The 27,846-nt window shown below is 35.8% G+C and overlaps 2 protein-coding genes across 2 annotated transcripts in view; one reads left to right on the top strand and one right to left on the bottom strand.

Annotated features, from left to right (window-relative positions):
* LOC150096537 (coiled-coil domain-containing protein 102A-like) overlaps nucleotides 1-27,846 on the bottom strand; it is a 404,861-nt gene that overhangs the window by 288,927 nt on the left and 88,088 nt on the right. The window lies entirely within an intron of this gene.
* Nucleotides 19,477-27,846, top strand: part of LOC150096538 (uncharacterized) — a 59,550-nt gene continuing 51,180 nt past the window's right edge. The window contains exon 1 of the mRNA XM_090408331.1: nucleotides 19,477-20,036. Coding sequence (XP_090264457.1) covers nucleotides 20,016-20,036 — 21 coding nt within the window. The 5' untranslated portion in view covers nucleotides 19,477-20,015. The remainder of the gene's footprint in view (nucleotides 20,037-27,846) is intronic.

Genomic DNA, 27,846 nt, shown 5'->3' with positions numbered 1-27,846 from the left:
TTCTTTTATTAAAAAAAGTAAAGGTCACAAAAGAAATTTGAGGAACGAATTATACTTTTCCCCATAGGTTATTATATTTGATTAGTGCGTTTTCGATTAATACACCTGTTTTAAAGGACGCATTAGGCCAATTAATCGAAGGATTGCTGTACTATAAATTTAATAACTATATCATTACAAACAAATCACTATACTGTATGTGCAACATACAGTATAAGATTATTCCATATGCGTTGAAAGCGAATACTGCCAACACGCGCATCTCGGCAGGTGCCATGGCAACTCTCGGCTCGTGATCCTGAAAGATTCGTTTCGATACTCGGATATTTTTATTTTGAAAATATCGCTACAGTCTGTATTTTGTATTTATTTTTTTTAATGATTATATATATATATATATGGAATGATTTTTCACAACCATTTACAGGTACGAACTATTATTATTGAATTTATTGTTTTATTCGCTTATTTTCGCATAAAATGTATTTAAAAATATCACAATAATATTTGGCCTGAACAAGGTGGTACATTCGGCTCATGGGTTTAAATCCCACTACAAGCATGAATGTTTTGGGGGGGGGGGAGGTCTTACGTTGTTAGATGAATGATGTGAAGCTACCATCTTACTGATCAAAAGTTTCATGTTTGGTCTCTACAGCAAAATTTCCTTAGCATCTAATCTTTAGCCCATTCGGTAGGTTTACAACCCTTTCCTGGGGGATTTACATAAAAATATATAAAATAAAAACTTGTCCGATATCTTGATTACAAAGTAAACTTTCAGAAGAAGAAAAAAAAACAATCTTCATAGTCAATTGTGTTAAAGATATGCGCGTTTCTTCAATAACTAAGATGAAATAGCGAGGAGGTAATAGCAAGAAATGTGATTACAATTTGAGATACCAGGCTCTGTTAATTGTGGTTTCATACCGGATGAGAGAGAGAGAGAGAAGGCGGGTTGGCGTCAGGCAGGAAGCCAACTATTGATAAAAAAATAAATGTATAAAAAATCTTTTATCGAATCTATGAAGAGCGCAAGTGAAATCCGCGAGCAAGTTAGGGCGCCTCCTGTGTCGCACAGCCATCTGCAGCTGATCGGAAAGTTGGCAAGGGATACCACACAATAAAGAGCAGGTGTAGTTAAATAAGCTAGCTTCGAAATTTAAACTTAGACTGGTCACATGGAAGAGTGAGTGGATCTATTGGCGGACGTAAGTGCTGAACCGACAGAAACTATAAAATGAGGGAATAAATATAGCCTGTGTCCAGGAAACAAAGTGGAAAGTAGAAGGAACAAGAAAAATAGGAAAAGATTACTAACTGGTTCTTTGTATTTATAAACTGGCTGAGCAACGAAATAAAACAAGTGCAGTTGCTATGATACTGGATGAAATTTAAAGGAAAGAATGGCCAAGGTGAAAATGACTACGTCCCAGTTGACTGTCTAATTACTACAAAATAAATGAATCTTGAAATGCAGCGCAACAAGCAATAAGGAAGCTATAAAATTGTTGTTGAAAGAAAATAGGTACTGCAAGTCGAATCCTGCTAGTGAGGAGATTAATAGTGGGAAGGAGACGTGTATGAATTATATATATATATATATATATATATATATATATATATATATATATATATATATATATATATATATATATATATATATATATATAATAATTTCCTGAATTCTCTCATGACGAGAATCGAACTCAGGTTTTTTCCCAATCGATGTCCATTGTCCATTTTTATTTATATATAAAAAATAATTTTTTATTTATGTTTCGATATCTTTCGCAGCCATATATCAATACCTGAAAAGGGTCCCAACATATCACTCGCACAGAGTGCCTAGATTTTTCCCTTGACACCGCTAGTTCCGGGCACAATGCAGAAGAGCAGGCATCAAGATTAATCGCTAGTTGATTCGGAACCTTCTGAGACACTAATGAAGGTCGGGCATGTTATAGGCAGGGGGGGGGGGGGCTCGTGCATAGGTACTGCGGAACTGCAGCACCCCCAATTTTTCTCGATATATAAATATACTTATTAATTTATTTATATTTGCTTGTAATATTTAATTTTATCATCAACATTCCTATACAATTCTCTTATTTTGTATAAAAAATAATAAAAATCCATCTTGTAGCATTTGGAGGGCGGAAGACGCGCAAGCATATAAACGTCATAGTGAGACGCGAGCTATTAGCGTAATGCGGCACTGTCCGTCGCGCAGTTCCACTGTTGTTTATAATGCAGTTTGCGCCAGTAGTAGAGTGTTCGTAGTGCTTATCGCATTTACTCTGTCTCTTTTAATATTTGAACATTACAATTAAAGGATTTAATTGTAATGTTCCATTTTATTTTAAAGTATTTTGAATTATACCAAACTATAATTTTATCGATAATAAACAATATTTTTTCATGTTTACCATAATTTTGATATTTTATCCAAATACGTATACACTGTACTTACAGTGTGTATGTATATCTCGAAAGCACCACACGATTTCAAGCCACGAGTCGCCACTGGTTATAGGGTATTTGTTTTAAAGCTGAATCCTCAAAGGAGAAACGTTTCTGGGACTCTTCGTGATCTTAATCATGAAGGATGCACAGAATACATATATGCATGATAGATATTATTGTTCGTTATAATTACACGAAAAAACTTTGGCCGAGAACAGTGTATTATATCTGTGAGTTCATCAGCGTGCTTGTGCCTTTTGAGAAATGAAACATGAGAGTTTATGGGAAGGGTAACATTGTCTCCTCCCTGTAAGACATTCAGGTAATTCATCTTCAGTCGTAAAGTTGCGTAATTTTTTCCTCGTCCCTGTACACGTATCCTAAGCGGAATTCGAAGACAGGTCTTTCTCTCTCTCCAACAGAAGCCACGTGTCATTCTCCGACTGAGCTCTTACTTAGCATGGAAACCGAGAGTAAGAAGGTAGAACTTTGTTCTGGAGTCCAAGTATTAGTTTACAGCAGGGGTGTGGAATCTTTTTAGTATCAAGGGTGAAAATTGCTAATTTAAAAACTTCCGCGTGCGACTTTGCTCGCAAGAAATGCTCCTGATTTCTTTTCATTTTAATGGCTGGTCTCAATTTGATGGTGGCCAGACGTATGACGATCATATTTTATGTAATATAGTTATTTTTGATTTTGTATATTTAATTATTTAAATTTAAATAATTTAATTATAATCAATTTAAATTATTATAAAATTTTATTTACATGTACATACAAGTACACCAGCAAAGGGACGAATTGAAATAGACTCGCGGGCGAAATTTCGCCCGCAGGCGAGGGGTTCCCCACCTCTGGTTTACAGCAAGGAACCAATAATCCAATAACAATATTGTACAAAAACGAATTTGTCTTTGAGGTCCGTAGGCACTGCGATGCGCTTTTTCTTATTTACAAATATAATAAAATTACTTGTGTATCGACAGATTGAATATATGGCTTAGTAAGCACTGGTCTATGCAGAAATACAAGACTGGTGTTACTTAGAAACATACTTTTGCCATTCCTCAGAATTATGTAGGTCGATACAGAGCTAAACATTTGAACGTCTGTTTAAACACACGGACTAAACATTAACATTTGTTTATGTTTAGTCTATGTGGCTTCCTGCTAATTAGCAATTGAATATTGTTAAGAGAATCTTTTTTGTGGGGACGGGGCGGTGGGGAGGAACATTGCCATTTTATGAAAGTGTCAGCGGAAGATTCGACTATCTGTCTTGTGGGATACCAACTTGAGTAGATTCCCGCTCTGCTTGTGCTGTTAAGCAAAGGAAATGTACTTAAATTTGGCACGCCATACGCAAAGCAAATAGAAAGATCTGAATATTAGCTCAGTCAGCATTTCAACACTGAATGTTACTCAGATTGTCATTGCCAATTGCTGTACTTCCTTGTTCTGCTTCAATAATATCCACTGTGCTCTCTTTTTTTTTTTTTTTTTTTCCTCACAATAATGCGGGCGTGAAAGTAATCGTTATCATAATAAATTAAGCACTGATATTTTGACGATGGAGTCTGCTTTGGTTGAAATTATTTTCGCGGTGAGATTAGCAGACCAGTGAGAAATCGACCCTGTGTGTGTGTGTGTGTGTGTGTGTGTGTGTGTGTGTGTGTGTGTGTGTGTGTGTGTGTGTGTGTGTGTGTGTGTGTGTGTGTGTGTGTGTGTGTGTGTGTGTGTTAGAGAGAGAGAGAGAGAGAGAGTATATATATATATATATATATATATATATATATATATATATATATATATATATATAATGCACTGAAATAAAATAAAACGAAAATCTACTCCGAAAAACTGTTTCTAAGAAGCATAAAAGTGGCGGTGAAACGTGATAAAAAAAAAGTCTAAAACTTGTCCAAGTAGGACAAAGGTCGTTCACCTTTCGTGCCAAAATAAGACTGCCGAGTATAATGTATCTGTAAATGCATCGACTCAGTAAATAGCCTATTGTACGGAGAAATACCCACCGACCAAAATTGGCACCGGGTCTAAAAGCCGGAAAAGTATGCGCATCGATTAACTAAGGAAGGGGAAAAAAAGAAAATGAAAACAATTATATTTATTGAGAATTAAAAATGGAAGTCCACTATACCGATAGAATATTTTACGTGAAACTAAAATAACTTGAACTTTCACATAAAGATAAAACCGTTCTGATTCTGTTTTCTAAAAATTAACATCTAAGCGTATACCGATGATATCTGTACTGATTTTCTACAAAATATTAAATAATGATTGCTGATCAGATTACTCTTATATGGCTTTGATTTTCGAGATACTATATACAGATATGCAAGTCCTTTACTAAACATATCAGCTCAGCTTTATATTATACACATGAATTCTCGGGGATATATTTAAATTACAAGCATAAAAGTGTCTACTATATTTTTGATAGCATCAATGTTTTCATTGGTTTGCCACTCAGAATCATTTACGGAATGTTCAAATTTACTTAAAATTAATGACTACGATAACAACAACAAATACAGAACCCACCATAACGAAATTAAGTGAGCTAACGAAGTCGTTTGTTATGTAAAATTTTCTTAATACGAACTTATTAATTTCATGAGAAAATTGATAATCCCTTTCAAACTTAATCGTTCGTTTAACATATTATGTGTTGACAAATTATAAATACAGTATAGTGTTTATAATTTGTAATTTACAAGAGCGATATTCAATCGATTTTATTTTTTAATTTTGTAACTGTGATTATATTAAAATTTTAAAAATGACTACATACATTAGTAGCAAAAGTTTTTATTTCATGAAATAGAAATTTCATATTTTAATTTTTCCATCTTCCCTGTCGTGTTAGGTTCAATGATCTATCAAGGTTAGCGTGACTTCTTATTAATCTACACTTACTGTTTATGAAAGGACTTTTCCTATCCGCAATTCCTGCTATATAAATTGTGTGTATTCTTCTGGTCAGTTTGTCATTTTTGCGGGATGAAAAACCCGAATTTCAGGGAGAAAAATATTCTGCGACCGCCGTATGAGACTGACTAACCCACCTTCAGATGAAACACCTTATCAAGTTGTTTACGTCCCAGACGGGATATACGAACCCAGGTCTTCCAACTAAAGGGAATAGTCTGTAGTTACTGGACTGGAGTACGGAGGCTGTATTTTTTAAATTTTGGAACAGAAAAATCCAAAAAGTTAACAAAAGTGAAGAACAATTAAAATTTTTGCTTGGAATGAGGAAAAAAACTCAAAAGGCGTATCACGTGATCGTTCCCGATAAGAAATAATATCTGCGGGAAAGCAAACAGCAGCAGCAGGATGCTACGGTTCGAGGAAAGGAAGATAACCACATCATAGCCAGCTCACGTGACGTCCCGCGCTGTGATTGTCCAGCGCTTCGCTTAATATAATTAAGTTGTTTTCGTGTAAAATCATGATTCTTTTTAATGCTTGAAGATTTAACTGTGCGTCAAATTTCTTAGATGAACTGAAAAATAGTTTGGAGGATAATTAATTAGTTGCACCTTGTTACACTGACATTATAAATAATTCTGTTGCCTACAGTGTGCCGGTTCTAGAGAAAATGACTCGGTTGGCTGGCAGTATGCTAATATACAAATCATACTGCGAGCTGCAGCAACGTGGTCTGAAGATTAGGTTTCCAATATGAAGCTTGAAATGCTATTCTTTGCAATATGAGGCCTGAAATCCTATATTTGGTTAGAGTCAGAACGCCTATTGAGAGTAAAACCAACATTCTCGCCTTCACTACGCGAACTAAATGCTGCTTCGGTGGAGAAATGAGCAAAATAAAATACCCGTCTCATTTTATACGAATTTAGTTGATATCCAAGAGAACAGAGTTTGCGTTTGAGGGTAAAAGTCAGGCCAACGGTGTAGTGAGATTTGTGAAAAGACTAAGGGTTTACACAATTCTTGCAATATTGTTTATATTCATTGCCACCGTAGCGCAGGTGGAAGTACGACTAAACAATGTGTCCTTGGCCAAAAAAAAAGATGCGAATACGATTTTATTACGGAGAGAAAAATCTTTATGTCGATAAAATGCAAGGTAGCCGACCTGATAGTTGGGATTTTTCTCCCGAAACTCGAATTTTTCATCTCTCATACAAAAAATCGACCAAAGAACACACACGCAAACAGCGCACGAAAATATTATTAGCGGACGATGGATTGAGTGGTGGGGATTATGGATCATGTAGTATGTAGAGGTGCAAAGCACGCTCCTGCGATGACTTCCAGGATTCCATACGATAGTTTTGAGAATACTTTTTTTTTCTTCCTCACAAGTAAACGCATGTGCAATTATTTTGACTTTAAACTGTTCTTTAACATTAAATCTAAGTACAAAAAATGAAATTTCATTTTTTGTACTTAGTCAACTCCCACTAGTCACTTCTGATAAGTGACTAGTGGGAGTTTTCATTTTATAGGAGTTGCTTATTGGAAGTAATTTCCATACCCACTTATCAGAAGTGCCATTTGATGGTAAGAATTATAATAAGATGAATAAGAATTATCCCTGATGTTCAATTCTTGTATTTCGCAGGATTATCCACCGTTGTTGTTGAAAGTGTTTTCACTTCTTTTTTTAATCACTGGCAAGCAAGACACTGACTAAAGTCGTTGCCTATAGAGATGTTAATAATGTCAATGCATGCGAGTTAAGTATAGACCACCACAGACTCTGCATATTACATCTCGCTCCTGAATCATGGCCTCCATATCACTGAAGCCATTATACAGGAACGAGATGTAATATGCAGAGTCGGTGGTGGACATGAACATTTGTCTACTACCTCGACAAAATACCAAGTACGCAACTTTTTTTCCCCTTATTCCCTGAACCGTTTAAATAAATAAAACAAAACTGCTTGTGTGCCTAATGGCAAACTTTTCTGATATGCATAAATGCGAAAGCGTCCGAAGAAAGGTCATTACAAGTTCGATTCTATTTGCAATTAAAGAAACATTTATTTATTTATTTATTTATTTATTTATTTATTTATTTCTGACGTATGCTGGACAGGTTGGCATTAGAGCGTCACTAAAAGACATTCGCAAAGAATCCATGACCAGCTTATTGGAAGTCGGAAGTGGTTTGTATTCATGTTGTCTCTATAGCAGGTTTCTAGATTATCTAACTCCAAGCCAATGGTACTAATATTAATGTAGTATATGATATATAATGGGATTCTCATTAAAAAATAAAATAATTAAAAAACAATGCAACATTGAGAAACAGACTGCTCAGTAAATGAATTATTTTTCCTTCGATACTTCATATCAAAAATGTACAGTATTTCGTCCCCTTATAAGAAATAAAATATAAAAAGAGCATCATACAGAAGTAATTCCCAGTGGTCAGAACAAAGGGGCGAAACACACAACGAGAGATGCCTTGAAATTCGGAGAGCAAAAAGGGTTCAACAGAGACAGCCGTAATGAACGTGTTTCCATTACTATATGTGTAATGTTTCCCATATTCGCATTCCATAAAGAAAATAAATCTATGTTATAGTAAAGGAATACGCATGCAGGTGTCCTTGTTTTTTATACATCAAAAGAGGTATTATTTTTCATGAAGTTGAAAATTTTCATTAATTTTAAAATTTCCAAACTCTAAACACTGGTAGAAAGATGAGTCCGTTATCGACTTCAAATATTAGAATATTAGCAAATGAATCCGTTTGAAATAACAAATAAATTTTTTTTTTTTGGTTTGAAAATACGTCTTAAAAAGTTTTAAAATTAAATAAAAAAATGAAATAAAAATAAAAAATAAAAATAAATAATGATGAAGTATTTAAAAAATCACTTATTTTCCTCACTCATATGCTTACATCGTAGGGATCCCAACAAATATAGCTATACCACTTAAGGGCTACAACGTGCTATTGAGGAAGGGGGAAGGGGATTTTCCGCCATGTCATTTGCGAGGACGTCCCGATGTTTCCGTTATTTCATATCCTGCAAGCCTGTTCGCACACTATGTCTCCTATCATATGCGCTTTATAACGAAACAGCATTCAGTTAAAAATTATTTGCTTTCAAACGAGTTGATATCTCATTTGAAGCAGTGATTCACGGTTTCGACGTCGTACTATTCGAAGAAAAAAACTTAGTTTAATAGTTATTACGAGTAGATTATAGACCGACTAGTTTCTCGCAGTAAGGCCTGGTGGCTTCTTTATCCACTGGTCCTTAGTGAGCGAGTGGTAATTAAGAGAGATTACAAATTACAACTACAGCAATCTCGGATAAACTATTAGAACAGTAGCAATTAAAACGAGACATAGGTGATGCGTCATCTGCCTGATAACAGACGACACGTGACACGCTTCACTGGTGCTTCGTTTCGATTGTTGCTATTTTAGCGGTTAATCCTAGATTTGTTTTAATTTGTAATCCTGTCTTAATTTACCAACCGGAAGAATGTCTTGGTCCTTAGTGGGCGAAATTAGTCGGTGTACAATGTACGTGCATATGTTACTAACGGCTATTACTCAGTTTTTTCATCACTGGACGCAATGAAAAAAAAGCCAGAACAGAAGTATTCAGAATAATTATTAATTATATTCTCTGAATAATTTTTAAATTATTCAGGAGAGTATAATGAATATTTTATTATTCTATACTGTTTATAGTTTACTGCTATCGTAGTCTCCATTTAAACATTGCCTAATATCATTAAAATACAAGCTGAAAATCAATAATGACCAGGAAACAAATACAACACTCCACTCTAAATATTATGTACCCCCCCCCCCCCAACACACACACACACACCTCCGGTATACACAAACTGCTGCTGATACTTATTCAACAACCGATTTCTCCAACTCACTAATCTATTATCAACATCTGCACCATTTGAAATACCAACTTGTTACATAGGCAGTCTCTATCAAAAGCCTTTCCTTTGGTCCTTTCTTGTAATAATAAAGATTATTCAATGTTTTAAACCACACAATAATGATAATTCCAATACCGTTCTTATCATAACTAATATAAAATTATATATTTTTTAAATACATATTTGGGACTTTTTTTTTCTCCCCTGGTTGTCTTGCTTCGGTATACAGAAATGGAGTTGCGACTCTACAACATATTTTTAACTATGAAAGAATTTATCCCTTCTCAGGCCTACGTTAACCTCTCTCTCTCTCTCTCTCTCTCTTCAAATAGACAATTGCTGAAACACGAAAAATATCTTTATGATAACATATGCAGTCAAATTAAGACTTTTTCGAGATCTCTACGTGTAAAGTAGATTTATATTTGAAGCTTTCGCCTTGCTTAGAATTTTTCCCCTCCCTATTTCAGATGTAATTCTCCTCCCCCACGCTATTGTCTAAACGTGTCTTATTATACATCCAGTCTTGAAACAGTATTTTGTTCAAATTATCTTGTCAAGTCATTGAAATAAATATTAATTTATTGCAGTTTAGTAAATACTAATAATGTTTCTCAATCAATTTTACGAAACACTGACTCTTCCAAGCATAACGAATATGTTCAGCGAGCGTTATAAGATATATAAATTGCATATTACATGTGGAATTTCTCTCATGCAATAAACCAAAACTCTCCTGCCATCTATCGTCAATTAGTAGTATCTCTTTCCAGAAAATTAGAATTATGGAGAGGTGCGCTGTTTCTTGGCGAATGAGAAATATTCATAATAATTAAAATTATAGTGAATACGTCATTTAAACAAATTGAAAATAATATTTTCAATTTGTATTAATCCCATTGATTCTTCGGCATAAAAAAAAAGAGAAGAAATTATACCGAAGAATCAATGGGAATACAAATTGAAAATATTATTAATAATCAACGACGTGGCCTTGAATTTCGCCAGAATTAGAAGCCTTAAAATATTTTGTCTAATAATAATTACGTAGCATTAATGGAAAAAATGAATTAATAAATTAATAATAATTAATTTAAAATTAATAAATATAATGAATTAATAATAAAAATTAATACTTAACTGCAATCTCAAAAAAATATATTTCCTGAAAAGAAGTAGAATGAAATATGTAACCTAAACGGCTCTTAAAAGTGCTTTGAAACAGTGTTCAAAAATACCACATACTTCCGGGTGCGTGAACTCTGGAAGAAAGTCATCGTCATAAATAAATTCTTGTTAAATCCTACAAAAACATGAACTGGAACTTGGAATTTTTGTGCCCTTTTAATGTTTATTATGTTTCGAACTGAATCGAATTTCTCTCTTTAAGTTTAAGGGATCCCCGAAAACTGTGCTTCAAAGTTATAATAAATTTGAATGATTTTAAAGGAACTGTTTTAAATTTTATGAATGAATTGAGTCAATTGCTGTTTTCTTTATTAACACAATTAATTAACAAAATAATGAAGACACAACATCGAATTGGTTCTATTCGGTTTCAATTTATTTATTCATATGGAGTTTCCTTCCTTTCCCTCCCCCCGTCCCTATTGGGGCGAGTAAAGCCCCCTCATAGGGGGGTTACGTATTAATGGCTGTAGATCCGTGTGTGTTCACGGCGCTGGTTTGCCTGCTTGCAGGATGAAAAACGCCCGATAAACTGGCAGAAAAAACTTCTGCTGCCCGCGCCCAAGACCGGCTAACCTGGATCCTCAAATTCCTTACGTCTTCGAAGGGAATCGAACCTGGGACACTTCTTCCCCAGTCATATGGTTGTTATGCGCACAGCCACTAGGGTAACGGCGCTGACTTCAGTTTCAATAAATGTATATTTATGTTATGCTTTACTAAAGATACTCAAGCGTACAAAAAAATATCTGTCATCATTACATTATTTTCCACTAGAACACTTTCTCCAAATCCTTCCACTTTGATATTGACTTCTCCGAATACGTGAAACTTGCACAAATAGCCCAATGTATGCTAAAATTGCAGATAAATAAAAATTACCGCAGTATCTTCCATACAATAAAACATAATACAGACTTGCATGCTTTGAGAGAGTGGGAGTAATTTTCACGTGAGAATGGGCTAAATTATTACGTCAGAGATGAATGCGCAGATTTCAATCGGAAAGACTATATATCTATCACTGTTTATTGACAGTTATATCTATATTACAAAAATTATTGATATTACGCTACATTTGAAAAAATGTGATAACGTACTATTCAAATCTGCAACGTTATTTTAGATCGTATGAAAAATTTAATAGCATTCACATAACAGTTGCGAATATAATACGTTTACATTTGTGTAGACGCTAAAAAACAAACTTTTCGAAAACAACAAAATTAACTACAGACACCGAAGAGTATTAACGAAATATTTTCTTTCTTTTATTTTTTCTTTCCTTTGCACACAGTATGACGCATCGACTTTTCTAAAACAAAGTAATTTAATTACTTCTAAAAGTCTGTCTGTCTGTACATCGAAAGGTTTTTATTTCTGGCTTTAGAATAACAACTCAAAAAAGCAGGAAAGGAGGATGAATACGGAAAAAAAATTTAGGAAAAATAAGGAAGGATGAGAAACTTGATCATGGTAAGCAAAATACTAAAAAAATGATGAATGAAAACATAAATCCCACATTGTCTGACACTTATGGGAACACTTGATTATATTTTTACGTTATTTCATGAATGCTTTCTTGTGGTTTCGAAACAGAATCTAAGGGCTGTGCAGATTAGTGGATGGCGATGAACTTCGTAAATGTGTTTGATCTAAGTTTTATTTTTCTGTTATACAAAACTATTCTCTCTCTCTAGCCGACACATTGACATTTATTTGCTAGAGATCTTGAGGCCTCTCGTGTGTGGGCGTGATTTATATATTAATTTAATTTAAATGACTAAACACCGAGGAAATTGTGGAAATAATCTGTTGTTGTTGTTATTATGTAATGTTTCTGTCGGATTATTGTGTATAATTCTTTGTACTTTGACACCTGAAGAAGTTGGTTTACCAACGAAACTAGTAGTGTCAACAGTCCCCCATTAAACCTTACTCTTTATTGTTCTCGGTGTTTAAGTCATTTAAATTAAATTAATAAACGTCGTTTAACCGAATAAATCTGAATAGGAATATATATAATAAACGTCGTTTAACCGAATAAATCTGAATAGGAATATATATATATGTGTGTGTGTGTGTGTGTGTGTGTGTGTGTGTGTGTGTGTGTGTGTGTGTGTGTAGAAAGTATTTTTAACTTGGGTATAGTTATGTTAAAGATACCAAGCAATTTTAAACCTGGTTTTACTCCATTTTTTCCAAGTAAGCAAACAGACAAAATGTCAAGTTTGCGCCTGCAATTTATGCAAGACTAGCTGATCCCACAGGTAGTGCAAGACCAAGGCAACTCGTGGTAGAGGTGGAGCAAGCTCTGATCACTAATCTTAATATTTACCCTTAATGCCAAAACACATCTCCAAGAAGGGGATGCATGATGTTTTGTATTAAAGGCAAGGGGCCACTACCCAGACCGGTTTTGACCTTTATTGAGGTCTCATCAGTGGGGAGCCAGGCTAGAAATACCAAGATTTAGTAATGCAGAGCTTGTAAGTATTTTACCAAAACGAGTTACGATAAGGTGTTATAACCTTATTAAATAAAAATCTCAGGAGGAGATATAGATGTAGAAAGTATTTTTAACTTGGGTATAGTTATGTTAAAGATACCAAGCAATTTTAAACCTGGTTTTACTCCATTTTTTCCAAGTAAGCAAACAGACAAAATGTCAAGTTTGCGCCTGCAATTCGCTTCCAAAGGTCGAAACCGGTCTGGGTAGTAGTGGCCCCTTGCCTTTAATACAAAACATCATACATCCCCTTCTTGGAGATGTGTTTTGGCATTAAGGGTAAATATTAAGATTAGTGATCAGAGCTTGCTCCACCTCTACCACGAGTTGCCTTGGTCTTGCACTACCTGTGGGATCAGCTAGTCTTGCATAAATTGCAGGCGCAAACTTGACATTTTGTCTGTTTGCTTACTTGGAAAAAATGGAGTAAAACCAGGTTTAAAATTGCTTGGTATCTTTAACATATATATATACAGGGTGTTCGGGATAAATTTGACAGTTTCGTAAGGAAAAAGAAAATCTTCTTTGTATCTATTAAATTTAATGAATTGACAAAAAAACATTACAGGCAGAGTTAATTACAATACTATCAACAAGATTTACTCAAAATAACCACCATTAGCATCGATCACAGCTTCAATTCTGCTTCGGAACCTCGAACAAGCTGATGCTACAGTCTCCCTGGGAAGGGCCGCAAAAACGGTTTTAATTTTATCCATTAACTGGGCTTTTGTATTACTGGAAGTGCGATTGGTGTCTTTTTCAACTGCGCCCCATACAAAATAATCCATGGGGTTAAGGTCTGGGGAGTTTGGAGGCCAAACATTTGGACTGGTGAAGTCGTAGAAATTTTCAGACAACCATTTTTGACTTTTCCCAGAGGTGTGGCAAGGGGCCGAATCCTGCTGCCATACATACGGCCTACCATTGGCTACCCTTGTTATCCAGGGCTTGACTACAGTTAGCAACTCCACGAACAAAGCCCGAATTCCAATGCCAGGGTTCTTCAACACCTGTTCCTGCAGATTTGCGAGGAATTCTGCTGTACGAACGCAATCAGATCGTCTGCTAGGGATCTTTCTTCTTGCTACATCCTCGTAGTCACCATTGCAAGTCTCTAGTTCATGCCTGATTGTTTTTACTGTATTCAGGGAGCATTGGGCAGCAGTCGTAATATCCTTATTTTGATGGCGGGCACGAATCATCATGATACAAGTTATTCTCTTCCATGATTCAGGTGGGTTCCAGCTATCCATCCTTTCTGACATCTTGTATATGAATGAAGAAGGGTCCAAACTTTTAAATGAAGAGAAGTGTGTGTTAATACATGTAACTTACTGAAAAATATAATTAATTATAAATATGTCAAATTTATCCCGAACACCCTGTATATATATATATATATATATATCACATGTTTGTGATTGTCTCACTAACTCCGTGTGCAAAGGGACAGTGCAATCATAGCGACGACCGCTCTCTTAAAGCAGCCATAAAAGAGACAAGTGAAGATCACATTGGCCTATCAACCCCAAGGTGAATAACATTGTCTGTTAACATATTTAAATACATGTTTAGATTACTTTCATTTTTAACACTATTAATTAAGGTCTGTGAAGCCCTGTGGAAATGGCGTTTGCTTCCACAGCACTGGGACGTCAGAAGACAGACCATTCTAAATTCGATTCCAATCTCTGAATAGAGGAACTTTTTTTATAAGACTTTCTTCGACCGGTTTCCGACTTATTCAATGTCTAGCACAAGCTAGTGCAGTTTTTCTCCTGGAAACTAGGATTTTTAATCTAGGAATTCAAGAAAATCGACCACAGAACTCGCACTATTTCAGACAAGATAATATGCAGCATTAGGGTTAGGATGCAAGAGATGGGGGCAGTTGTCTGCCGTATTCTCTTCCCGGCACTGTAATTAACATGGTGAAAATATTAGGCGAGCTATCATAACTGGCCTTAGGAAGGGGGGGGGAATGATTTCCCCTTAGTTTCCAAAAGTGAGTTAGGTCTAAAACGGCTTCGCCTACTCCGTTTGGGAAATAAAAGGTATTAGTGGATTTTTTTTTTTTTTTATAACTCGGTTGCAATAAATAAAGTCTCGACTGCAACTCAAACGTCTCAAAAGTAGTCTACAAAATATGAAACATTAGGAATAAGTTCCATAATAAAAACAACTGTAAATGAACATATTTTTCCAATAAATAAACAATTTTTACCCATTTTCTTTGTTTATTTATTTATTTTTTTTGTTTTGTTTATTCTGTTCGGACTCGGAATATTTTTCCACAACACACTGTATAAATTTAGAATATTTATTCATGATACTCGACAGAACTGGACTGTAATTCCACAGTTTTCCTTAATTATGAAAAAGAAGAATTAAAAACCATTAAACAAACTTTAGACAATTTTCTGCCTTACTGTTCCAATCATTATCCCCATATCATATTAATAACAGATAAATAAGAGACAGTGATGTTATTTATTTATTATTGTTCATTCTCTCTTCATTATCCATTATTTTTGATGAACATTCATTAATGGATATTAAAAAAAAAATTCCAGCCACGTAACAAAAGACAATAGATAAAGACAGTATTACATAAGCATTATCTCCACTTATATCAGTAGAAATATAATCCATTAATCTGAGAGAAATAAAAAAAAATTAAATCAAAACTTCTCACTTAATGGTGAACTAACTAGCATAACTTAAGTCATTAATTGCACCAATCTGTCTGTTGCCAGGTGATTGGTTATGTTCTAATGCAATCAGCAGATCGTTCCTTATATTCGCGCTAATTTTAGAACGAAATATTATCTTTTCCATTGTTTTTATTCGCTTGGTTAAACAGTTACCATGGAAGCAACATAATTTGAGTACGCATCTGCAACCTTTCAGGATTCAGTTATAGAGCAGCGCGTAACTATGGAAACTTCAGCAGACATTTCGTTAATGCCTAAACATTAGAATCTTTTTTTTTTTTTAATCTATATTCGATATTTCACTGTTTAACCACGCTACCGGCCAAGACGTCTATAGACGTTCACTTTATCATGGATGCGAAGTGCTTATTAAAATTGTAATACCATTGTTATAACAATGAAATATATGATGGATACGAAGCGTATGCGGATGCGTATTTGATCCATAACGGCCGGTCTTTCCTTTAGTAGGATATGCTAAAGACAAAAAATAAAATATGATAAGAATTAACCATTTTAACCATTTTAGGAATCGTTTAGATATGTAGCAATGCTGAACAATGAAAGATTGAAAACCTTAAACTAAGCTCCAGTAACGGACTTGCCACGGTCGTGTCTTTGTCCATTAACATGCACTATTCCACTTAAGATAAAGTTGATTCCTGTGACTTCTGCAATAATAAAAGATATCAAAAAATTCATCCTAATTTCAAGAATTCCGTACTTTCCTGCAGAAAAGCTTACCACTTTTCTTATGGGTAAAAAACATTTTGACTTACATTCAAGCGATAGTCTCCTCGTATGCTACAAGAGTAAAGTTTAATATATGTCGAACAGTAATATTAATATTTATGTTGAACAGGGATGTAGTAAAACCCTAGCCCGTTTTAATATCGAAAGCCACTTTGGTATACTAAATTTCCAATGTATGAACATAAATTATTCGGTTTTTGATCATATACAGCAAAGAAAAAGAAGGAAAAAAAACGCTTCGAGACAGAGAGCGTGTTTTTTTTTTTTTTTTTTTTTTTTTTTGAGGCGGGGGAAGACTACACAAAGAAAGTTTCAAAGGAACAGAAATCGATGGAAAGAAAGAAAGAGGAGAAGAAACTGGTTAAAAACTTAATAAATAACTTAACTCAAATTGGCTTCGCATGTGCCTTTTTTGCTCTTGTTTTCGATACAGTTCAATAAAGGCAGCGTATATGCAAAATACTTAGTCAACGTGCTACGCAACTATTTCAGAATGCTGCTGGTGGGTAATCGTCTGGGAAAAACAAAGGACCTTTGGAAGTTCAATAAAGGGCTTATTTTAGGTGCCCTCTGACTGGAGCCACAGAGTTAAATGGTTTCTCAAAAGGTGAGATATTCCGGGTTTAATCAGTGGAAAAATAACCCATCTTGCTTGTCCCACCCATATCTCACCGAATTATGCGCAAGGAATTGAAGAGGAACGGTATTAGCAGATGCATGCCTATATGGAAACTGCTAATTTCTGCAAAGAACCGGAAAGTTTGTCTACAGTGGTGTCAGAAACACTGTAAATGGACATTGGAAGATTGGACAAAAAAAAGTCATGTGATCCCACGAGTCACGATGCACCTTGCAGAGAGTTGTGCTGGAGTCTTATGAAGCAATGAACCGATCTTGCCTTGTCAAGGTTTTGAAGGTGGTTTTATTTCGTGTGGTATGTTTTGTTGGTACGGAATTTTATCTCGTCTCTTTCGACGAAAGGTGAGTTAGCCTGTCTCATACGGAGGTAGGAGTGTTTTCACCTGGAAACTCGGGTTTTTCGTCCCCCCCAGAACAGTTCGTCCCCCAATGAACACACACGGATTACAGTCAGTTGGGAATACGTAAGGCCCAGCCATAGGCATGATTGGTCAGCTATATGCCGGTCCCGAGCCCGGATAAAATTGGGGGGAGGTCATGTACTAAAAAGAGGACTCACGGCCGTTGTATCATACGCTAAATAAATAACTGGAGGGTCGGGTGTACTCCAAGGAATATTTGAACATTGTTGCCCATCAAGTCCATTCTGCAATATTGACTTTTAATCCGGCAGGTGACGGTTGTTTCATGGACGACAATGCTACTGTCCATCAAGCGAGAATCGTTCAGCGAGCATGACAGCGACTTGCACCACCTTCCCTGGGCATCACAAAGCCCGGATCTGAACCCATTGAGAATGTAACAGACACGTTACAGAAACAGATCCGGGAGCAAAGTCCCATTCCGTCAAATCTGAGCCAGTTAAAGGACTGTCTCGTGTTAGGGACGTTTGGCTTGTTGTAGACATAGATGTAATCCAACATCTTATGGAATCTATGTCAAATCATATATGTGATATAATTCGGGCTATTTGGTATTAAGTTCTGAAGTTCCAACACGGTATTAAATAAAATTTTCCAATTAAGTGACCGGCATGTGTATTAGTATCATGAGCGGGGTAAGAGTTACATAATCCACAGACCTAACACGGAAGCTTTTTCAAACCACTTCAGTACTCACATTAAGCAGGGCAATAGTCTCAGATTGGGACAAAAATCGTGTGCTACCTAAAGACTTTCATAAACATCCGCGCAACTAAGGTATTTGAACGCACAGATAATTCGCTGGAGAGCGGATATGCTATCCGCTCGGCCAACAAAGCTGACAACGTTTCCAACAATAGCAGAAACAACGAGGCGTGCTATTTCAGGACCGGGGGGGGGGGGTATTCTTCGTGCAATCCAAGTATGCTCTGCGAACAGATATAGCCTATTTCCCGCCGTATTAATGTTTCATTCTCAATGTAGTTATTAATTACAATTATTATTAACAATAATTGTAATAAATTAAAATAAAAATAAAATAAAAAACTCATACATCAAAGATTGCGAATGGCTGCAGACATATTCGTCTATGATTATTTTGTGGTGCTAAAATTCAGATAAATCCAGCTCTCACAGAAGGTGAGATTTTCGTTTATGATACAGAACGTTAGGAAGTATGAATAAAAATGGAAACAATTATTTCAATACCATATTGTAAACTTACCGATAATGGATGAAGTAACGGGGGGATAGTAGTTTTTGAAAAGTGACTTCAGTGTGAAATGTTACTAATCTTCTATCGTAATAATAACGTCAATCTCCCGAACCCCAGAATCGAAATCTGGGTTCGGTAATTTCTAATTCAGTAATGTAAGTGGTTTTTATACACTGTAGTACAGTGGCGCACCCAGAAGGGGGGAAAGGGGCCCTGCTCCCCCAAAAAAGGAAAAGGAAAAAACACTAGAAAATTTCCAAAATTTTTTTTTCATAATTAAAATTCATTTTTTTATTTATGTTGTGTCGTGTCTTCTATTTCTGTACTACTTATAAATTAGCGATCATTACAGATGTTCAGTCATAGGTCGTGTGCGATGCGTAGTGTGTATATTCTCAAATCGAATCGTCTACTCAACTCCCCCCCCCCCCCCAAGATTAAATCCTGAGTGCGCTACTGCTGTAGTAAGTTATCTTTTCATCAGTTGCCAGCAACTGACGGTGTCAACGTTACTATCAGTTGAACCTAGTGTTCTGAGTTCCCATAAGTGTCGCAAGATGTCACTCGATCTCATCATGCGTGCTTAGGAGAAGCGGACGAACGCTAGATGACTCCGTCGTCTGCAATGCTAGTATTTTCAAGTATAACACAGGTATAGCATGAGGTGTCCCCTACACGTACCGCTGCCATCGATCACATGGGGCGAAGGTCTTTCAACGTACAGTTTGGTCATAAAGTAGCATCATCATTTACTGGCAAAATACTAGTTTTGATTGCTGTTATTTTTTACCATGTTTTATTTCGGATGGAATCTGTTATCGATGACTTTCTTTCTGCAAAGTGATATAACGATGTTGACAGTCAAAGGACATTCGTTTTTATTGTTTAGTTGATACGAGTATTAAATCCTGAACTGTGTTTGCTTGGTGACAACTTTTATAACGAATCAATGTGCCTGAAGAAACTTGATTGGTTTATGAGTGGCAAAGTTCTATCCCTGCCTGGGACGGAGTGGTAACAGAACTGCACACAAACACATGCTGCTACATAGACGGAAGCTCGCATATAAATGCAATTATTTTTGTGATTTTTGTGTAACATTGACTAAACCAATGCTCCATGCTGTGATTGCAACATTAATACTATAAAACTGAATTCCTGGTAAAAATAGGTTGCTTGTCTCGCAATGGGAAATGGCATGAATAAGGTAAGGTTCACAAAACAAACTTAAGTTTTTGCTACTTAAATTTTGGTGAAAGTGAATATATTTCAAATATTATCTGATTAACGTAGATTAAGTAAGTTTTAAGTGCTCTCCAGTTTGAAGGATTCTAAGTCATTCGCTTATGCTTCATAGAATGTTTAAATGATAACACATTGAAACATAATTACTGCATGTTAATTCGTTTAGAAAATTATCCACCCTTTCTTAAAAGTCATCTTCGAATTGTCTGTTGTAATGAACTAAGCATTCACGTTAAGATTTTTGAAATCAAAAGCATGTCAACACACAATCGAACATTAATCATGTTAATATTACGCTTGCAGTCAATTATAGTTAGAGATTGTTATAAGTCATAAATACAATCACTAAAAGGTAGTTATTCCTGAAATAAATTATTGTAACTAATACACAGACTATGATGGCCATTAGTAACTCCCCCCCCGCCTCGAAACCCTCAAAGTTTTCGCTAGGGATAATTTCCACTCGTCGAATCTAAGAGAATCTCACTGAATTTCCCCCCCCCCCCCCACCACCACCACCACGACCACCCCCAGAGCATTGTCCTTTCACACTGTGTGGCTTGCCAGTATGCTATTCACGTCACTACTGGAAATGCATGGAGTGAATAATAAAGCATGGAATTAGCATGTCACTTCACAATGAAAATAACGAAGTGCTGCCCTTTTATAGACAATTACAGAGAATAGATCTTCATGAAGCAGGTAATTACTCGAAGTGATCGTAATTTGTTGTAATTTTCCCATATAATAAAACAATTTCATTTCAGGAAATAGATGCAAGTGATGTAACATTTTCAAACCAATGAGTTCTTCTTTTGGTAGTTCAGTGGTACGATATCCCCTATTACTTTTAAACTTTCTGTATTCGAGTTCGTTTATTTTTAAAATAGGAATATTTTTAAAATAAACTCTCTCTCTCTCTCTCTATCTATCTCTCTCTCTGTCAAAATAAGATTCCATTAAGCAAGTCAAACTTGCTTCTCAAGCCTTGTTACTCTATGGCCTGTGAAGTTTTACAGCACTGTCTGGTTCTTATAAGAAAAACAATCTTATATTATTATATTTCTCTTGTCTTAAAATACGTGAATATTGTTTTTCAGATCAAGGCGCTGTATCTTAGAAATGCAAACCTTTATAAAAAAAATTAGATTATAGGATGTCATGATGTTTTATCAACACAGTACTATTTCTTACCATCTAAGGCCATATTCTAGTATTCTCTTCTTCTTCTTCTCTTCCGCGCATCGCGGGTTGAGTTCCTCAAAGACAAATTTTTGCCATTTCTTTCTGTCTGCTGTCTTTTTATGAAGTTCTATTGTGGAGTGGGTGCTTCCTTTAATGTTGTCAGTCCAATTCTTTCTTGGTCTTCCTCTTCTGGGCTGTCCTTCAATTTTACCATTTATTAGTATGTTTGGTAGTCTTTCTGGGTTCATTCTAGAAAAATGTCCAAACCAGCTTAGTTGGCTCTTTTATAGTGCTGTAATTATTGTTTCTTTAAAGTAAAGTTCTTCTCTGACTCTAACTCTGACTTTAAGTATTCTAACTGCCTAAAAACCCAATTTGAAATATATAAAATTCCTGCCTCACTGTATATCTCTGCAACATAAAATAAAACACCACTCTTGAAAACGCTAGTGTAGCACTAGCGTTTTCAAGAGTGGTGTTTTATTTTATGTATTCGGAAAACATAAAGGCAAAGAAATAAAATACTTTTAACACCAGCGTTTTGATACAACATAACTCTTCAAGAATACACATGAGAAAATGAAGTATTACACGGTCATGAGACTTAACTGTGAAGGGGGCGGGGGCCTTGCCTACTTTCGTAAAACAACGTATTCTGTATGATGAATTAAAATACATCTTCAGCGAATCAGTGAAATTAATTCTCAAGTCTTTGGCCCTTCTGACCTAATCTTTTTTTCTATAGCAGTAAAAATAAGATATAACAGTCACGGTATTTCTGTGCATGGTAGATAACAGCACAACAACGCTAGGATCCACAGTGAATTGGATTGCGTGAATGTGTTCATATACTAATTCGTTTTCCAAGAAACCTTACGCCACCGCATTAGACTGCATAATCACATTTTAAGTTGAAAAGCCCTTATAAATGTTCTTGTCAATCAAGGTGGAATTCCTACTCAGATTTTTTCCCAACCAAACGGAACGTTCTGGAGAAAGTGCATATCTGGTATGAGAGCGACTTCTCTAAGTGGTGGGATGTTAAAAGAATGTCAACACACAATCGGACATTAATCATGTTAATATTACGCATACAGTCAATTAATAGTTAGAGGCTGTTATAAGTCCTAAATACAATCACTAAAAGGTAGTTATTCCTGAAATAAATCGCTGTAACTAATGCACAGACTATGATGGCCATTAGCAGTCCCTCCTCCTCATAGATCAAACCTTCCGGACCCGATTGACTTACCTGAGCTCAATAAATGACATTCAATATTTTTTTTTTTTTCCACAGGAATCACACACATACATAATATATAAATGCTTCAACTCCACACACGAGGGGGGTGCAAAATCTATAGCATATCAGCATCGTGTGGGCAGAGGCTAGACTGTACTGACCGAGCTTATACGGACATTTCCATATTTTTATAGTACTGTATACCAGTAATACAGCACGTGACGCATGTATAAAGACTGGGTTATATGCTAAATAACATTATTTTGTACAATCTGGTATTGGAAGGTATCTTAGAGTTAACAACTTCCAGTAAGGTGTTATCTAGCATAATATGGTAGCCTGTGCTGTAATATGGTAGCCTGTGCTGCCATTTTAATAATTGAATTTATGTGGTTGAAGTACAATTTAAGCCAGTCAAGTCTAGTCAAGTCAAGTAGCTGATGTAGAACTGACAAAACTGGATGCGCATTCTGGGAGTAGTTTTACATTCCTCCCATGGATATGAGTGGATTCTCTCGACCAATACTCCAACTGTGGATAGCCTGTGACAAAGCATACTACAGCTTCAGTTTCCGTGAAGAACTATTATGTACAAACCAAATAGTCCTTAGGTTTGATTCATGTGATGCATCAAACTCAAGGACTCTTTGGCTTTGTCACTGGACAGTTGCTTAAGTAGACAGACGAATTTTGTTACGACGATTGTCAGAGTAACGTTATTTGCGTGTTTCATCCGATCTGTGGTAGTGTGCCATGGCGCGGAGATGCTTTCCCTGGTTAGGACTAAGAATACTCTACCTTATCAGGATTTTTCTGGAATTTTCGGTATTCATTTTTCCAAATCCTTTTCCATACCAGGAAATTATCTCCACAAGAATGAACACTGAGCTTTATACTGGTACAGCTCGGAAGAGTTTTCTGCAGTCTACACTCAAGTGATTCAATGATTTATTTGATTGGAATCGCAGCTGAAGCGACTGAGAATGCAAAGGTTGAACTGGCCAACACATAATGCCGATCTGAACCTCCAGAGCATTTTTTATTTAGAATGCCAGCTGAGGAGAGGCAACTACGCGTACAAACTTCACTAATGCCTCTTTGGTAGAGAAATGGACCAGGATATATGTGTCAACATTTTGTGGGAAGTCTATTCTAGGAAGAAGGAATCTGTAATGGATACAAAGTATACTACCATTAGTGAAAATAAAGATTTACGCAGCATCCAGATCTTCATAATTTTTGCAACGTTGCGTATTTTTAAACTAATAAAGAATCGCTGCAGGTACAAGTAAAGCCAATGTTAAATATGTTAACAATGGAATGAGATGATACTTTATATTCCTAACATCAAGTGCAGTCTATCCGGATTACTAAATTAGACACAGTAAAAAAATCGTACATGAATATTCTGGGTGCTTAAGCAATACGGATATGTGACAGATGCTTATGAAAGAAATTCAGACGGAGAGTTCCCTTCCTACTCGTGAAAAAGTGCCAGTTATTAATAATACCAGTCAAATGATGAGAAAATTCTTTGATGGAGAGCCACCATAAACACTCTTGTATGCAAGTTCATTTTTAATATTTTTTACAATGAGGCTACCATAATTATTTTCTTTTTCTTTTTTTTAATGTAATTCCCATACCCGAAAAATTATAAACTTATAGCATATTCCTTCTATGGGTGGACTAAAAAAATGTTTACATTTTTTTAGTCTACCCACGAACTTTCTTCATGAAAGAAAACGCACTTTCTTTCATGAAGATACTAATCTTCAGCCGTACACTCCCTTATAAAGGTTCTTCACATTCGGATTGGAATCCAGATCTTTCCAACCAAAGAGCAAATGTGGCTTGTTCACTAGCGTGCGCTAGTGAGACCTGAATCCGGAGGCAACTGAAGATCTGAGTCGGTGTTTCCGTTGTAATTTTTTCAACACATTGAAAACTCGTTTTCTTTCATGTTTAGATCCATATTCTGTATTTCCGGTAAAATGACAACTTATAAATTTTTCTTTAAAATCTTGAGCAAATTATATTTCTTTTGCAAGATTCGTTTGCAGCAGTTAAATTTCCCGACTTGATGCTTTCCTCATAGTTTTTGCTATTTTTGCTTTATGTTTTACGAGATAACACGAAGCACTCACTGTACAAAATAGCAGATGGAATAACGTTCAGTTTCGTTATTAAAAAAAAGTGTGAATTCTGTTCGGGCAGGGAACAATATTAAGATATGTAAAAAGTTTCAATGAAAACAACTAAGTGGAGCTTGTATAATTGTTATCCCACATATCTGTTATCTGTTCACAAAAGAACTAAAACGCCACTTTGTGTGTGTGTGTGTGTGTGTGTGTGTGTGTGTGTGTGTGTGTGTGTGTGTGTGTGTGTGTGTGTGTGTGTGTGTGTGTGTGTGTGTGTGTGTGTGTGTGTGTCATATATATATGTAGCAAGGAGAATATCAGTTTCAGGTAGGTTAGTTTATTTAAGGGCTGCGGTTTCTAATCCGCCTCAGAATTTCCGAAAGAAGTTAAAAATAAATAAAAGAAAAAATATATGTAAGTGCTTGTAGCCATGTGGAAGTGACGTTTGCATCCACAGCACTAAGCCACCTGAAGAGGGCCGCTCCCATTTCGAAAATCTAATCGCCATCTCAATTAGTTTCGGGAAAAAAAAAACAGCGTTTTTTTTTTTTTTCCTGAACTAGTTGGCCGGTCTCATAAGGAGATTTAAGTGTTTTTTTCCCTTCCGAAATCTCGCGTTTTTCATCCTATAAAACAATTTAGCCACATGATGATTGTACTCTCATAGTCTCAGCCGCTTTGAAAAAATCAAAACAACCAATCAGTCAAATGTTTATTCAAATTTATACACAAATTCCTTTTTATGTGAGATTTGCAAAATCGGTAATCATCAGTTCATTTTGTTTGTCCGTCGGTACGTAAGTTATTCCTAGGCTCTGGAAGGACGGGTCTTATTGAAAATAAGTATTGGACATCCTTACAAAATCCGTTAAGTCATTTTAATTTGGGTTTGAATTTTAATGGCAAAAGAACTAAAATGTCTTTCAGTAAGTGGACCAAAAACATCTGTGGGTTCAATTATTGTGATAAAGAATGGTTTCACTATGCAAGAATGTTATTACAAAGAGCATCCTTTTATGAGTGTGTTATAATTATGTCCTTTTACACTTTTACGCTACAAATGGCAGGCATTATCATGAATACTTCTATGTACGATATAACGAAAGTTCTTTAATTATGTAAGAGCTGTAAAACTACATTTAGTGAGAGCTACAAGAGTATACAGCAACTTCCAACTTGCTCGTCAGTCAAACTGTATGAATAGAGGGGGGAAAAAATAAAACATGACATAACCATCAGGTCATTGCAACAGTTAACAATAATTAATGAAAGGTGGCATATGAAATGATTTCAATAATTAATTAAGGGTGGCAAAACCAGGATAGTGGTTTTCAAGTAGGGGACAATAACAAGGCGACTCATAAACAGATACAGCTACATTATATTATACAAACATTATGAACCACTGAATATTTATACAACTGTCTTCACAAATGATATGTCCATACAATTCGGAAAGCATCCTATCCATATTATTTAGATTATATTATTTAAAAGTGGAATACCCTATTTGAATGATTTCGATCCATTTTTTTCTATTGATTTCAAACATGCATATAAATGCATACGGGTCTCCTTTATGATGTCAAAATATTTCAGAAAGGGGACATTTATGCATGACTGTCCTTTATAATACAGTCATAACCTTCACCATGAACTAAATACATACATTTCTTCTCTCTGTGTCTGCGACACATACAGACGGTCAACACAAACCAGTTACAACTACATATAATGCAGATCTACAGGTATACTCTTCTGACTGCAGTAGGTAACCAAGTAACCGTTACAACTATAAAACTGGACCGTGGCTGACTGTGATTCTGTATTCAAGAAATGACATAGCGCTTAAATAGATTGGAGAATAATCCAGACTGTGGATTAGTTATTCTTTAAAAATCGAACATTGTTCCGTAGCTCTTTTCACAAGACATAAATGGCCTTAATAGATCGGAAAATAATTCAGACTTTGGTGGATTATTCTTTAAAAATCGAACACTGGTTTGTGGCTCTTTTCACAAGACCTGAATGATCCCTAAATCGAATTTTAAATGACTGTCACTAACAATTATTGAAAGGAACAACTGACAATTCATTGCGATAATTTCTGATGCAGAATGACTCTTAATTGAGCAACCATGTTAACAAGTACAATTCGCTGTTTTCAGTTCTGTGAAATCGATATTGAACTTCCTACATTTCTTAAATTATATATGTTTAAGGCAGTAAAATATAAAACTCTCTTTGTCTGCTTGGCACTAGTTATTGATTACAACTTTCATGCTGGTCATCCTTCAGCTGATTTATTCCAACAAACCATTTTCAATCGACTTCTGATAAATGACAACATGTCATGTCAGATATATTGGTTAATATCATTACTCGCATCTTTAATTTTTATCTACATTTCAATCCTATATTTAATATTGAAACTTAAGTTAAACAACTTAGGAATATTCGCTGTAATTAAAAATAATGAAATTCATTTTTAAAACAAATACTCCTTTATAAACCCGACGTCTTAATTTTCGTGGGTATTGAATAACGATTTCTATAGCTACAACTAGAGTCATATATACTGCTTGGAAAGAAGTCAACGGACACCATAGAACGAGGAACAAACAGCTATGGTGCCCATCTTAATAAAATGTGCAGCCTCCTTTCGCTGCGATGACTGCAGCAATCCTAAGGGGCATACTTTCCACAAGCATACAATAGCGATCAATGGGAATTTTGGACCATTCTTCCTGTATGTATGTATGTAATGAGATCCTGGACTGTGGGGGTGACTCTCCCTTGACCTCACCCGACGCTCTAGCTCATCCCACAGACGTTCAATAGGGGTCAGGTCAGGACTATGTGGAGGCCAGGCAAGTGTGGTAACGATCATATCCACAAACCACGCAGTTATAGTAGCAGACAAATGGCACGGTGCTGTCTTGCTGAAGGAGACAATGGCCAGTTCCGTGGAAACGCCATAAAATAGAAAGCATTGCATTGTCCAGAATGTTCAGACGAAGTTCAATGTTCGTGGCACGACGTGGTATTAAGTACCACGTATCCACGTATTCTTACCAGAATACGTACCACGTATTCTGGTAAGAGGTGTTCACTGGGCATCCGTCACACCCGTCATCTGCTCGGTAGAGGTGTAGCGTGATTCGTCCCTCCATAATACAGCTTTCCAAGATTCCACGTCCCAC

This window comes from Typopeltis vanoorti, chromosome 18 (genome assembly GCF_054136105.1).
Source record: "Typopeltis vanoorti isolate ZY-2024b chromosome 18, IOZ_Tvanoo_1.0, whole genome shotgun sequence".
NCBI lineage: Eukaryota > Metazoa > Arthropoda > Arachnida > Uropygi > Thelyphonidae > Typopeltis > Typopeltis vanoorti.
This window is presented reverse-complemented; position numbering and strand designations above follow the sequence as displayed.